General features: G+C 34.1%; 1 protein-coding gene across 1 annotated transcript; it reads right to left on the bottom strand.

Moving 5' to 3' along the window:
• Nucleotides 1-5,959: 5,959 nt before the first annotated feature.
• Nucleotides 5,960-10,278, bottom strand: LOC112727742 (RING-H2 finger protein ATL33). The gene is made up of 3 exons (XM_025777630.3): nt 9,486-10,278; nt 6,580-6,734; nt 5,960-6,331 (listed from the first exon to the last, which is right to left on the bottom strand). The coding sequence occupies exons 1-3, from the start codon at nt 10,110-10,112 to the stop codon at nt 6,328-6,330; spliced, it is 786 nt and encodes a 261-aa protein (XP_025633415.2). The 5' UTR covers nt 10,113-10,278; the 3' UTR covers nt 5,960-6,327.
• Nucleotides 10,279-14,395: the final 4,117 nt, after the last annotated feature.

Here is a 14,395-nt window from a genome sequence, read left to right as displayed (position 1 = left end):
TGTTGTCTGTCTAGGTCTCACGGTAAAAGACAAACATGGTGAGGTTTGTAAGAAAAAGTCAGTGAGAGAAAAAAGACAGTGATCAATACTAGAGAAAAAGTCATAGATGTCTCAGAGTTTCTTTGTACATCTGTATGTTGTGTGTCATGATTCTGTGAGAATCTCCTTGCAAGTTGGGTTAGCACTTTACAGTTGAAAGCTTGGTGAGAGCCCAAGTCAAGTTCAGATTGGGTTAGAATCTGGATTTGTCCCAGATAGGATTGGGTAGATCCTAGGGAAGAATTAGTGTTTGTAATCTGATGATTATAGTGAAATTCCGTCACTATTGTGATGGAGACTGGATGTAGGCTGCATTGCATTTAGCAGCTGAACTAGGATACATCTGGGTGTGATTCTCTCTTTCTCTTCCACTCCTATTCGGTTTCTGTTGCGTTGGAGACAAAAGTGAAAAATATCTCCTGACTCATTATGAGACAAAAAAAAAATGTCTCTTGACTTGTTATGAGACAAAAATAAAAATATCTCCTAAAATTTATTTGAAAAGACAAATTAATATTCAGTAAAAAGAGGCTAAAATTCAGCCCCTTCCAGGTTGTTGCAGTTGTTGCAGGATACATGCTTGAAGGGTTTACATAGTAATTAATAATTTATCCGATGATAATTATGTCTTGGTAATATGGACTTCTTTTATATTGTTTATTGTTTGAAATGCTTACTTAATTAGGTCCATTGCAAAAAATGATACAACTAATACTTCTAATGAATTACCAAAAAAACAAAAAATTAGTCATGCTAATTTAAAAAAAAAAAGAATATTACTCAATAAAACGATGCCGTTTCACATTAAGAGAGAAGAAAAAAGAAATAAAAAACATGCGTGCCCCCACCCTACCAATATCTACTACACGTAATAATAGGAAAAACTACCAAAAGTACCCATAAAGTTTATGAATGTTGACAAAAGTACCCATAAACTAAGGAAATTAACGATGTACCCATAGAAGATGAGTTTCGTATGACAAAAGTATCCAAACCCTAATTTTTTGTTGATTTTTTAATAAAATTACCAAACTATCCCCACCCTCAACCTCAATTCACTTTTTCAACTTTCCATAACTCAATATGCACTTTTAAAACCCTTGCCATGGAGTCCAAAACTACTCCTACAACAGACGAAATGAACCTTTTTATGGTGGAAATTTTGGATAGTAACGCATAGAAGATTGCAGCGCCGAGATTAACAAAAGAATTAATCAATAGCGATGAAGAATCAGAGAAAGAATCATAAAGGAACAGTTTTTAATCGTTTCAGTTGTTTTCTCCTTTTTTTTCTTAATTTGAGGGCTTTCTTTGTGTGAAAGGATTGGCGAAAAAAATGGAAAAGAGCTCACCATACTAAATTTATTTGCCAAGAATCAGTCGAAGTCCTCTACCACCACCACTATCATTGATTTTGGCCTGGTCTATTATAGGAGTAATTTTGGACTCCATGAGACCATGACAAAGGTTTTAAAGGTACAGGTTGGGTTATGGAAAGTTGAAAAAGTGAGTTGAGGTTGAGAGTGGAGATAGTTTGGAAATTTTATTAAAAAATCAACAAAAAAAATTAGGGTTTGGATACTTTTGTCATACGAAATCTATCTTTCATGGGTACATCGTTAATTTTCTTAGTTTATGGGTATTTTTGTCAGCGTTCGTAAACTTCATGAATACTTTTGGTAGTTTTTCCCGTAATAATAATAATAATAATAATAATAATAATAGTAGTAGTAGTAGTAGTCATAGTAAATAATTACATTATTGACTAATAATAAATAATTATAATGTTAATATTACTCACTATTGATATTATTCATATGTATGATATTAATAACATTAATTATTACTATAATAGTAATACTAACGTTATTAGTAATTAATAGTAATTGAATTCATTATATTGTTATTATTAGTAATAAAAATCATACGATTATTAACAATATTAATATTAATAATACAATTTAAGAAAATAATAATACAATCACTATTTCTTTTATACTATTTAGATATAATTTTTTTGCTTTATATTTTTTAATGATATCACAATTCGATTCGTAAAAAACGTTTAATTGAATAAGTTGATGTTAAACAAATTTGATTCATTAAATCAGTCTATAATCTTTTATTTTAAATAGTCTGATGTAAAAATTGATTTGTCGGATGTAATATTATTTTAGAAATTGAATTACTATTAGTTTAGTAACGATTAAAATATTTGACTAACAATTTTTTAAGAATCTAGGATATTATTCTATAATTTTTTATAAATTTATTCAGACATTCAAAATATTATTTAAAAAAATGACATATGTCATTCAAATTATACATTATTGAAATTGTAAAGAAACTGAACGTTGTACAAAAAGCTTGAAAAATTTTGAAATTATTCAAATTAATATTATTTTAAAAAATTACATATATTATTCAAATTATAATTATTTATTATTAGTCAATAATGTAATTATTTACTACTACTAATACTATTATTATTATTATTATTATTATTATTATTATTATTATTATTACCTGTAGTAGAGTATTGGTGGCGTGGGGAGCAGGCATGTTTTTTATTCTTTTTTCTTCCCTCTTAATGTGATATCGCATCGTTTTATTGAGTAATATATATATATTTTTAATTAGTATGACTAATTTTTTGTCTTTTTGGTCATTTATTAGAAGTATTAGTTGTATTATTTTTTGCAATGGACCTAATTAAGTAACCATTTTAAACAATAAATAATACAAAAAAAAGCTCATATTACCAACGCATAATTATCATCGGATAAATTGTTAATTGCTGTGTAAACCCTTTAAGCATGTATCCTGTAACAACTGCAATAACCTACAAATGTATAAAAAATGTCTAAATTCTATCAATACTTGTCGCACTCAGAAATTATTAACACTTATTTATACATGTAGATGAAATCTTGGTATCTATATTGAAGAGCTTGTATAAAATGTAGTTACAGTGATCAAAAAAATAATCTCACTCCAAAGAAGATTCTTTTAGGGGAAGGACGACGGACGATCAAGACTGCCTCTTGTAAAATGGGAGATGATACAGGCACCGAAGAAACTAGGGAACTAAGTGTGAGAGATGCGATGAGTCGTAATACCGCGTTGTTGTTTAAATGGTGGTGGAGATTCTCCAAGAAAGAGTGTCCTTTATGGAAGAAAATAATGTGCTCCTGTAATAATCTAAACCCGGGACAGTTATTGTCTACTCAAGCTATATCAGCAAAAGGGAGTCCGTGAAGAGATATTTGTCACTTGCAAATCAAGGAGGAACATGTTAACAGAGGATGATTGACGGGTTGGCTATAGAAGTAGGCGATGGTAGACTAACCAGATTTTGGAAAGATACATGGCTACAGTCGGAGAAGCTGAAAGACTCATTTCCAAGACTCTACTTAATTTCAGAGAATAAGAGATCCGTGATTAGGGACTGTGGATTTTGGGATGGGATAGAGTGGGTGTGGAACTTCCATTGGAGGAAGGAACTCCGTCAATGGGAGACCGACAATCTGAACCAAATGCTTGAGATCTTGCATGCTGTGAGATTGATAGCAAACACACAAGATAGAGTGGTGTGGAAATTTGATAAGGTGAGAGTTTATACTACTAACTCATTTGTGCAGGTTTTGTAAGAACAGACATTGACAGATGATATTCTTAGCTATAAGTTCACAAATGGAATCTGGAAAGAAATTGTTCCACCGAGGATTGAGTTGTTTACTTGGTTTGTGCTTGTAAGCCGAGTTAATACAAAGGATCGCTTGAGCAGATTAGGCATCATCGAACAAAGTGATAAAGTCTGTGTTATGTGTAGTAAGAAAATTGAAACTGTACAACATTTGTTTGTTACATGTGAGTATGCTTGGCAGGTGTGGTGCGCATGGATAAGTCATGTGGGTTGTGTTTGGAGCATCCCTGGGTCCATAAAAGAACATTTTGAGAGCTGGAGGATGATGTTTTTGAGAAAATATGTGCGAAAAACATGGTTAGTGGGATTCTTCTCAGTTATATGGAACATCTGGTTGTGTAGAAATGAAGTTATTTTTCAGAACAAGACAGTGAAAGTGGTAGATTGTGTTGCTAGGACGTTTTCTTGCTCTAAAGAGTGGTGTAAAAGATAACTCATGTTGTTGATAGCTATGTCAGAGATAACATAGGAATTACAAAATCTTATTTTTACAAAATCTTATTTTATGTTTCTTGTATGCTCCATTGAATGTGTTGAGCTCATTTTTTTTCTCAAAAAAAAAAAGAAGAGAAAACCTATATAGATCTTGTGGTGTCTGCTTGTACAACGCGTGGTGGAAAGAACACAATGTCAGCTTCAATTTCTGTACGCAATAGGCTGTCACCGCCTTAGCCCTCTGATCCATTTGTCTCGTATAAATAGCAAGAGACTGCTAACTTTTCTTTTTTTATTAGACTCTAACTAATAATACTTAATCCAAGGCTCACTTTTATTTTTTTTTTTTTCTAATGGGCCGTGTTCTACAATTTGGGACCAAATTGTTCATTGGACCATGTTGCAGAACCAGCATTCCATTTGAGGAGCATGTTTAGTATTTATAGTCCCCTAATAAAATGTTTTTTATAAAAAAACTTAATAATTATATATGGAAGAAAATTATAATTTTCTGATTGTAATATTATATTGAGTTGTCCTCATCCTTAAAATAATTTACTTATGTGAGAAAAATTATGTTGTTAAATTTAAAGACAATGATAAACGTTTTGTAGTATACAAAAATTAATCAATTGAGATGGAAAATAAAAATTAAATTAATCAAATAAAATACAAACAAGTTATTAACAACAATAATAATAATTCACATTAAATTTCAAATTTCAAAATTTTAAAAAATTCAGTTAGTTATTTTAAAAAAATAACCATCCGAAATCCTAATTTATCAAAACATTTCACTCTAATACTCTCTTCTTTTTCAATAGAAGACTACCCCTACCTTCATTAATAATCATCCCACTTCATCATCGCTGCTTGACTTGCCACACGCCACTCACCCTTAATAAAATTAACCACCCACTTAAGATAAAAATAATCATCTGCATACCTAATGAATTGAACATCCAATATATTTTAATTATATATAACTAAATCCAATCCAATCAAAATAATCATCTACATAAAAATTAAAATAACCATATGCATACCTACTAAAATAACCATCCTAAATTGACCATTAAAATAGAAGAAAAAGGAGATGAATAAATAAAAAAAACAACTAGGATCATCCAATAATTTAATTTTTATTAAAAAAAATATAATTTAACACATGAGTCTTATGATTTTTCTTTATCTGAAGTGCATATATATATATATATATAGAGGTATTCTAGTCATTTCATATATACGGATATCACACGGATCTTCACGGAACCGTAACCTCTATTTTCGTCTCTGTCTCATTTATTATACGAATTCTCGCTCTTAAGGGTATAAAACCATCCCCATATCAATCTCTCGGCGAGTAAATCTCCGCAAATATCTGCCTAGCGGAGAGATTTTGTCATGCTAGACAAATAGATCAGAAGGTTCAGATAATAACAATATGCTATATGCAGAAACTAAAACTAACATCCTATTCTGCCCACCACGAATCGTACAACTATGTATGACACGTACGATCTATTGGTGTGGATGTTTTTAACAATCCACGCTATAGAATTTTTTGAATAACCTTTTGAGTGATTATGGTTGTTTGGAATTTATCACACACCATAAAAATATGCATTTTGACAATTTTATGATCAGAGGTTCAGAGTAATTCATTACCAAACTTGGTAATCAATTATCACAGTCAAATAACCATATTTATTTATATGTTCTTGCAATTTTAGGTAGTGATAATCAATTATATGGCCCGTTAATCAAGTACTAAATGCGTAGAGAATTCTTCCATCTTTTTCAAAAATCGTCAAAAAGGCAATGGCCCAAATTTTGGTTCTACAGTTCTACTACTACAAAGTCAACGTTCCAAACATCAATTCAATTACTTTATCTCTAGAATGAATTGAAACACGATCACCAAGCATCACAAATCATCAAACCCATGAAATCCAATCTTAATAAGCCCATGAGATGCCTAGAAATAAACCAGCTGTTTTACTCATTGAAATACCTATGACTAATGAATGATTAGTCATCGTGCCTCGACAATAATAATTACTCTGGCGGTGGGCCGATAAAGAAAAGAAAAAAAATACCTTGATTTCAAATTTTCAACTGACTTTGGTTGATTCCCACTGTTGTTTTCACCTAAAACACAATAATCAAAGTGAATAACCACGGTCCACTCAATTAGAGAATGGTTGTTGGAGAGGCTACAGAAATTAAAAAACTTAATGGGCCATTTGGAAAATAAAAAAAACTGCAATTTTCAATCATAGTCAACCAGACCCTAGAGTAGCTATAGCAAACGCAGCAGTCCTAACATGAGAGTATAATAATACAAGAAGAGGCAAATAATCCAAAACAGAAAGAAAGAGCAACAGTAAGAAGATTACCAGTAGTGTGGAGAGCGCCCCCAAAAGACTGGTTGAAAGTTAAAGTTGATGCTGCTTTCTCTGAAAAGAAGGGGACAAGGTCGTTTGCAATAAGGCCGAATCAGAGGCGGAGCAGCCGCAGCCATAGATGTGAGTTCGACAATTATGGCAAAGGCCTGAGCCATCAGAGAGACGCTGATCATGATCAAGAATTTAGATAATCTGATTGTCTCCAATTAGTGGAGGCAATCAAGAGTGGGAATGATTGCTGGAAGATAGATGTAATTAGTGAAGATATTCACTCCTTGAGCCACGAACTACCTTCATGTGGATTTACATGGACACCGAGCAGGGGAATGAACTAGCCTATGTATAACAAAGATGAAACAGCGTGGGAATCTGCGAAGGGGTTGGAGCTTGAATCCGCTGCTGGAAGTGGCGGCGATCATCACAAAGGACTCAAGGGGCTGGTATCACTGCCACCGCATATAAGGAATGATGGTTGCAACTGATACCCCTTCCCACTTAGTGTTTCATTGAGAGCTGAGAGGTAGGAAGAGGTTGGTGAAGCTATTCAATGATGTTTGCAAATGATTTTATTTTATTTTGTAAAGCCAAGAAAACTCAAGTGCAAAGGGTTGTTTCTACTTTGGATCAGTTACTTAAAGTTTCAGGCATAAAGGTGAATTTTGACAAATTCAGAGCTCTTTCTTCTCAAAATGTATCCAAATAAAGACAAGAGATCTTCGCAAGTATATCAACCATACGTTTTGCTAATTAATTGGGGAATTATCTTATTGTTCCTCTTGTTGCTAAAGTATCAAGATCAATGTTTAATGATATTATTGGTAAAGTCCAATTATATTGAACTCCTGGAAGGATAGCTTTTTTTAATAGAGCTGCTCAAATCCGTCTAGTCAAGTCGGTCATTGCTTCTATACTAATATACAGGATGCAAGTAACCTCCTTTTCGAATATTATTTGTCATTAGATTAACAAAACTATAAAGCATTTTGTGTGGAGTGATAAGTCATCTTGTGGTTTGCAGTTAACTTCTTGGAAGATCCTCACCACTTCTAAGAGGTAAGTAGGCTTAGCCTTCAAAGATTCTTGGATTATGAATGTTGCTCTTGACAAATTGGTCTCTTAATTTCTTTAACATCATGATAAATTAGGGGATCAGAATATGTTTAATAGAAATTTATTTGATATTAAGGTTGCGGTGGCAATTTCTCCTACTTGGAAAGCAATTCTTAAAGCAGCTAATATTTTAAGAGATGGTTTTGTTTGGAATGGAGAATCTGTTGCAGATTCATTTTGTTTTTCTAACTCTGATTGTCATGGCAAAAGAATTGATGTAATTCATATATCTAACTAACTCTCAATTGCGAGTAAGGGATCTTTTTTACGATTTTGAGTGGCATCTAAATAGATTGACGACGATGATGGATGCTGAATTCAAAAACGACATTATGGGACATCAAATCTTTGTTGCATCGAAACTTGGCCCTGGTTGGTGGTAGAGGCATTCATCTTTCAAAATTTGTTCTGCTAAAGGAGGATATTCTTGGTTATTTGATCGAAATCATTCATGGGATTTATCGATAAATTAGAACTGAGTGTGGAAACTGAAAATTTCAGGAAAAATTCACCTCGTTTGGTTGACCATTTTCCCCAAGCATTGCAAACAACTATTTTTAGATTTTAATGATGTCTCGCTCCCATAGATTCTTTTCAAATATGTTAGCATCAATTGGAAACAAATTTTCACTGTCTTCTGGATTGTAATCGAACTTGTGATGTATGGACTATGGAGTCAATTGGGAGTTCTAACATTTCCTTCTTTCAAAACTATCACTCATTTTTCATTTGGTTCCAATGGAATTGAGAGTATGGGTCAATTCACTTTCCTTGTAGGCCTTTGGAGCATTTGGCTAGATTGGAATGATTTAGTTATTAACGATAGAAACTATATCTTCTGTCATAAAAGATGTTTATCGTTCTCGTCATTTGGTAACAGAATTTATATCGGCTGCTTTACTGTCATGTCTTGTTTTGTGTCCAACTCCTTTATCTATATGTGGACACGTTCTCAAGTTAGGTTTGTCAAACTAAATTTTGATAGGAACTTTTTTGAAGATGTTGCAAGAGCTAGATTTTTATGTTTAATTAGAGGGTGTTCTAATCAAGTTTCAGAAGTTAATATATTGAGAGCTGAACTTTTTGCTATTTAGTGTGTACTTCTTTCTAGTTAATAATTGAAAGGTGCCGAAAGATCATACAGAGAATAAATTTTGAATTAAAGCAACAAAGAACATGGGTTGTCCATTTTGTTCTAATTCAAAGGAATACTAATAAAATTGCAGACTTGATAGTAAAATGCGGTGCACAATTAGATTCTGATATGGTTCTATAATTTCAACTATAATGAGTGATTGCGGTTATTCTAAACCTACTTTTATATAATTTCTAAATTTCTATTTGCTTTGTGTTTCTGTTTTCGTTTCTCTTCCTTTACTTTGTTTTAAAAAAACATGCTCAATGCAAGAGGAGCATCAGTACGATATTAAAATGGCTTAGCCTCATTTGTCCCTTCTCAGCTAAATACACATGCATACATACAGATATTTTGCTAATTAAATCAATTATTCAATTGCTAAATAAAGTTTACCATTGCTTCGTTGAACTATCAAGTATCAACTATATCATTTATGATTTATCCCTTAGGACATTATATTCATATACAAACCTTTGGACGGTGTGATTTTATATATTTCCCTAACAAACTTTCATCCTTTTCTTTTCTTTTTTTCCTCTATATCCAATTTCAAATTCCACTACACACCTTTAAAACTCACAACATTTTCTATATATTAAAGAAATTTTGAAAAATAAAAAAGGCAAGAAAAGAAATTAAATGTTCATACCAAACCGGATGCATCAGGAAGACCTTGATGAAAATCATGATGATCTCTTGCCGGAGCAGATGAACTGGGGCGCTTTCTGCCAGCGCCGGCGACGATGGAGCGGCAAATTGGGCAATTCGTGTGGTTGCTGAGCCACAAGTTGATGCAATCAGCGTGAAACGAATGCTTACAATCGCTAAGTTGCCGGAGTTTCTCGCCGTCGGCGAAAGCCGACAAGCATACTGGACACTCGATGCCGATCTCCTTCACGTGAGAGTCCTTCTGGTACCGAAATTCAGCAACAGCGGTGGCGGTGACGCTGTCCCCGTCGCGGGACTCACTGGAATGCTCCCCGGAATTTCGCTCTGGTTGCCGGCGGCAAGACGGGCAGCCGTAGGCGAAGATAAAGGTGTAGATTATGGCGGGGAGTGTGACCATGGCAATGATGGCGAGGAGGAATTCGAGGGGAGAGAGGTCGAAGGAGCTCGAACCGCCCGGAAAAGGCGGCGGCGGGGTATTAAGGATCGCAATTTGAGCGGGGGAGAGCGGAGGAGCATAGAAAACAAGCTGCGATGATGGTGGTGGTGGCGACAGAGACGGTGATAGAGTGTGAGTGGTGGTGGTGGTGGTGGTGGTTGGCTTGTCCATGATTGGGGTTCAAGAAGATAAGTGAGTAGTAGTGTGACTAATAATAGTAAGAATTATTATTATGTGGTTATGCTTTAGGTTGTATTTGGTTTTGATTGTTACTTATTTATTTATTTAGGTTTTGGTCTTCCTGTGATAATTTTTGAGTAAAAAGTGGTTGGGAATTGGAGAAGTTTGTCTACTTCATTTGTTAGGGTGATGACAGTGATTGCTCTTTGTGGATGGCGGTGTTTGTTTCTTAGGACTGTATTTTTTTAGTGTCCAATAATTGATTAGGGTGATGACGTGATGTATGTGGAGTAAATGAATTTCTTTTGTGACTGAGGTTTCTTCTCCTTCAAATTGTATCATATACGTTGACATTTTACAATTTTAGGACGGAGTAACAGAGGAAGCTATTATTTGTGCAATAAAATTAAGAAGACAAAAAAAATAATTAAAATTATTTTATTTAATATTTATTAATTATTATAATAATTAATAAATATTAAATAATATAATAAATTTTAATTATTTTTTATTAATTTATTTTTGTTATCAAATATTTTAATTATTTGTGTAATAATATTATAATAAACAAAAATAACATTTATTTTTCAGACTAAAGCCAAATTAATAAATGTTTTCCTTAGGTTATAAGAATATAAAAAGAAATAACTTTAGAGACAAAAGTAAACGTATGTGTATTTAATGTTAGAGTGTACAGTACTGATTTAATCATCTTAATTTTATGCTCAAACATTTAAAACGTTTTATTTTTATTTAAAATATTTTATTTTATTTTAGGCTTTTAATTAAAATTAAAGTTTTTTCTTTTAAAATATTCTTCCTTTGATTTTAATTTTTTTTATACATAACAACGAAAATCGTAATTATAATAGTCAATTGTTGCAAAATGATTATAATAAGAGATGAAAAACCTATATTTTTGAAATAAAAAATTTAATTTTGATTAGAAGATTAAAATAAAATAAAATAAAATATTTTTTTCTAAAAATAGAATGTAATATTAGAGACGAAATTAAGATTTAGTCAAAATATTAAAAAATAAAAGAATATTTTATTCTTAATGTCATAAAAAATTTCAACTGATAAAACTTTTATATTTTTGTATTTTTCATAAATAGTTAGTAGCAAAATTTATTTTATAAGAGTTAAATTTTAAATATAGTGTTAAGGATTGTTAACAAAATAGATTTTACGCTTAAAGCTCTCAAGTCTCAACTTTACTTATGGATAATGGTTGTTTTAGGAGTTATCTGAAATTGGGTCGTATTTAGCCTTGAACGTGAGGTCCAGACTCTTTGTGAGACAGTGCCCGACTTGTCCTGTGTAAAGTAGCCGCCGTCCGAGTTCTTGGTGAGGAAATGAGAGATGGTACCTGCAAAATACTCTGATACTTAAGTTAGCAAAGGTACAAGCAGGTTTATAGTAGATTGGATCTTAAGTATACCTGAGAGGTGTCGGTGTATTTATAGGTGATGAGCCAATAACCACCGTTGGAGTAGTTCCACCTTTGTCGGCGGGTAACCGTCCCCTTTATTCAAGAGTTGTTGAGATCTCTCTTCTAGAAGTAGGTGAGAGATAGTAGGGATTAGGTATAACTCCTTCAGGAGGGAGTTATTACTTGTTAGCATTCTGTGCGACCCCTTAGGAGGTCGGCTACTTGGTAACTGTCTTTTGGGCTTTTTCTGTTTTGGGTCTAGCTTGAGTTTTAAGTCAGGGTATGAACAGTGTCCTTGTTTGAGTCCGACCTTTTACTCAGGTCGTACTCAAGCATATGAGAAGTCAGACAGGTGTTGGTAAGTAGGATTATCACGTCGGATTTTTTAGGTCTCCATCTTCAAGTTGGAAACCCGACGTGATTTTGAAATGTCAATCGTCGCGTCTGTTGACTTTCAATAATTTTGACACGTTGGGTGCGGTTACATTGGTAACCGTGCACGTCATTGAATGAGGGAGGGGTTTTACATTTATGCCCCTTGGGTCTTTGAAGAACTGAAGATTGATGGTTTAGAGGTTATAGAAACTCTCGTTGTAAGTATAGTTACTAAACCAAGCAATCAACCTTTCTTACAAAAGTTGTGGTTGTCACAAGTAACAAACCCCTTTGAAATTGATAACCGAGTATTCAAACCTCGGGTCGTCTTCTCATGCAATTGCAGGGAGGTATGTTCTTATTATTGGTTATGAGTTTGTAAATTGGGGTTTTGAAAGTAAGGAGGGAATATGTTATATGACAAGTAAAATAAAATAATAATAATAAAATCTCTTGGCAAGGTATAAGAATTGGAATTCCTATCCTAGTTATCCTTATCAAGTGTGAAGAGAATTGGGTTTTAATCCCACTTGGTCAGCCTTTATTAAACAAAAGAAGGTTAAGTGGACTGATTAGCTTGATTCTCAAGTCCTAGTCAACTCCTGTGGAGAGACTAGTGTTAGAGCAATCCTAGCTAAAGCAAAATCTGCCAATTTCAATCACTTGCTGAGTTTGATAACTCAAGTACTACCAATCACTTGACCAAAGCCAAAAGGGAGAAAAATATCTAAATTAAATTAAAAGCATTAATATAAATAAAGCAAAGCAATCTTAAATCTGAAATACCTCAAATAATATTAAATAAAATATGCAGATCTTAACATGAAAAGTTCATAAGCCAATTGGGCAACATATCTAATACAAGCATTGAAGCATCTGAAAGTAAAAAGAGGAATATAAAGTAAAAGGAATATTAAACCTGGGATTGAGAGTCACTCCTAAAACTAAGAGAAATCCTAAATCATAATCCTAAGAGAGAGGAGAGAACCTCTCTCTGTAAAAACTACATCTACTCCTAAAATTATGAATTATGAGAGCCTGTTTCTGAATGGATACATTCTCTCACTTTATAGCCTCTAATCTGTGCTTTCCGGGCCGCAAACTGGGTCAGAAATAGCCCAGAATTCGCTGGAGAAGAATTCAAACACGCTGATTTCCGTCACTGCGACGCGGCCGCATGGGTCACGCGGTCACGTCACCTAGCGTCAGTGTGATGAGCGGATAATTTATACGCTTTTTGACATTGTTTTTAGTATGTTTTTAGTAGGATCTAGTTACTTTTAGGGGTGTTTTCATTAGTTTTTGTGTTAAATTCACATTTCTGGACTTTACTATGAGTTTGTGTGTTTTTCTGTAATTTCAGGTATTTTCTGGCTGAAATTGAGGGACTTGAGCAAAAATCAGATTCAGAGGTTGAAGAAGGACTGCTGATGCTGTTGGATTCTGACCTCCCTGCATTCAAAGTGGATTTTCTGGAGCTACAGAACTCGAAATGGCGCGCTTCCAATTGCGTTGGAAAGTAGACATCCAGGGCTTTCCAGAAATATATAATAGTCCATATTTTGGCCAAGAATTGACGACGTAAACTGGCGTGCAACGCCAGCCTTCTGCCCAAATCTGGCGTCCAGCGCCAGAAAAGGATCCAAAACCAGAGTTGAACGCCCAAACTGGCACAGAAACTGGCGTTCAACTCCACAAATGGCCTCTGCACGTGCTACACTTCAGCTCAGCCCAAACATACACCAAGTGGGCCCAGGAAGTGGATTTATGCATCAATTACTTACTCATGTAAACCCTAGTAGCTAGTTTATTATAAATAGGACCCTTTACTAGTCTTTTTGACCATCTTTTGTCTCAGTTTTAATCTATTGTTCATCTTAGGAGACTATTGATCACGTTTTAGGGGGCTGGCCATCTCGGCCATGCCTGGACCTTCACTTATGTATTTTCAACGGTAGAGTTTCTACACTCCATAGATTAAGGTGTGGAGCTCTGTTGTTCCTCAAAGATTAATTCAAAGTACTACTGTTTTCTATTCAATTCTTCTTATTTCTCTTCTAAGATATCCATTCGCACCCAAGAACGTGATGAAGGTGATGATTATGTGTGACGCTCATCATCCTTCTCCCTTATGAACGCGTGCCTGACAAACACTTCTGTTCTACATGAAATAAGCTAGAATGAGTATCTCTTAGATCTCCTAACCGGAATCTTCGTGGCGTAAGCTAGAATGATGGTGGCATTCAAGAGAATCCGGAAAGTCTAAACCTTGTCTGTGGTATTCCGAGTAGGATTCAATGATTGAATGACTGTGACGAGCTTCAAACTCGCGATTGCTGGGCGTTAGTGACAGACGCAAAAGGAGGGTGAATCCTATTCCAGCATGATCGGGAACCGACAGATGAATAGCCGTGCCGTGACAGGGTGCGTGAGCATATTATTCACTGAGAGGAGGGGATGTAGC

This window comes from Arachis hypogaea, chromosome 12 (assembly GCF_003086295.3).
Source record: "Arachis hypogaea cultivar Tifrunner chromosome 12, arahy.Tifrunner.gnm2.J5K5, whole genome shotgun sequence".
NCBI lineage: Eukaryota > Viridiplantae > Streptophyta > Magnoliopsida > Fabales > Fabaceae > Arachis > Arachis hypogaea.
The sequence above is the reverse complement of the archived record's forward strand: the minus strand, read 5'-3'. Positions and strand labels throughout refer to the sequence as shown.

Bases quoted from the DNA above. Each gene is read 5' to 3' on its own strand.
- LOC112727742 (XM_025777630.3), bottom strand. From the start codon at position 10,112: ATGGACAAGCCAACCACCACCACCACCACCACCACTCACACTCTATCA. The intron at 6,735-9,485 runs GTATGAACATTT...CTGATGGCTCAG, and splicing joins TTCCTGATGCATCCGGTTTG to GCCTTTGCCATAATTGTCGA.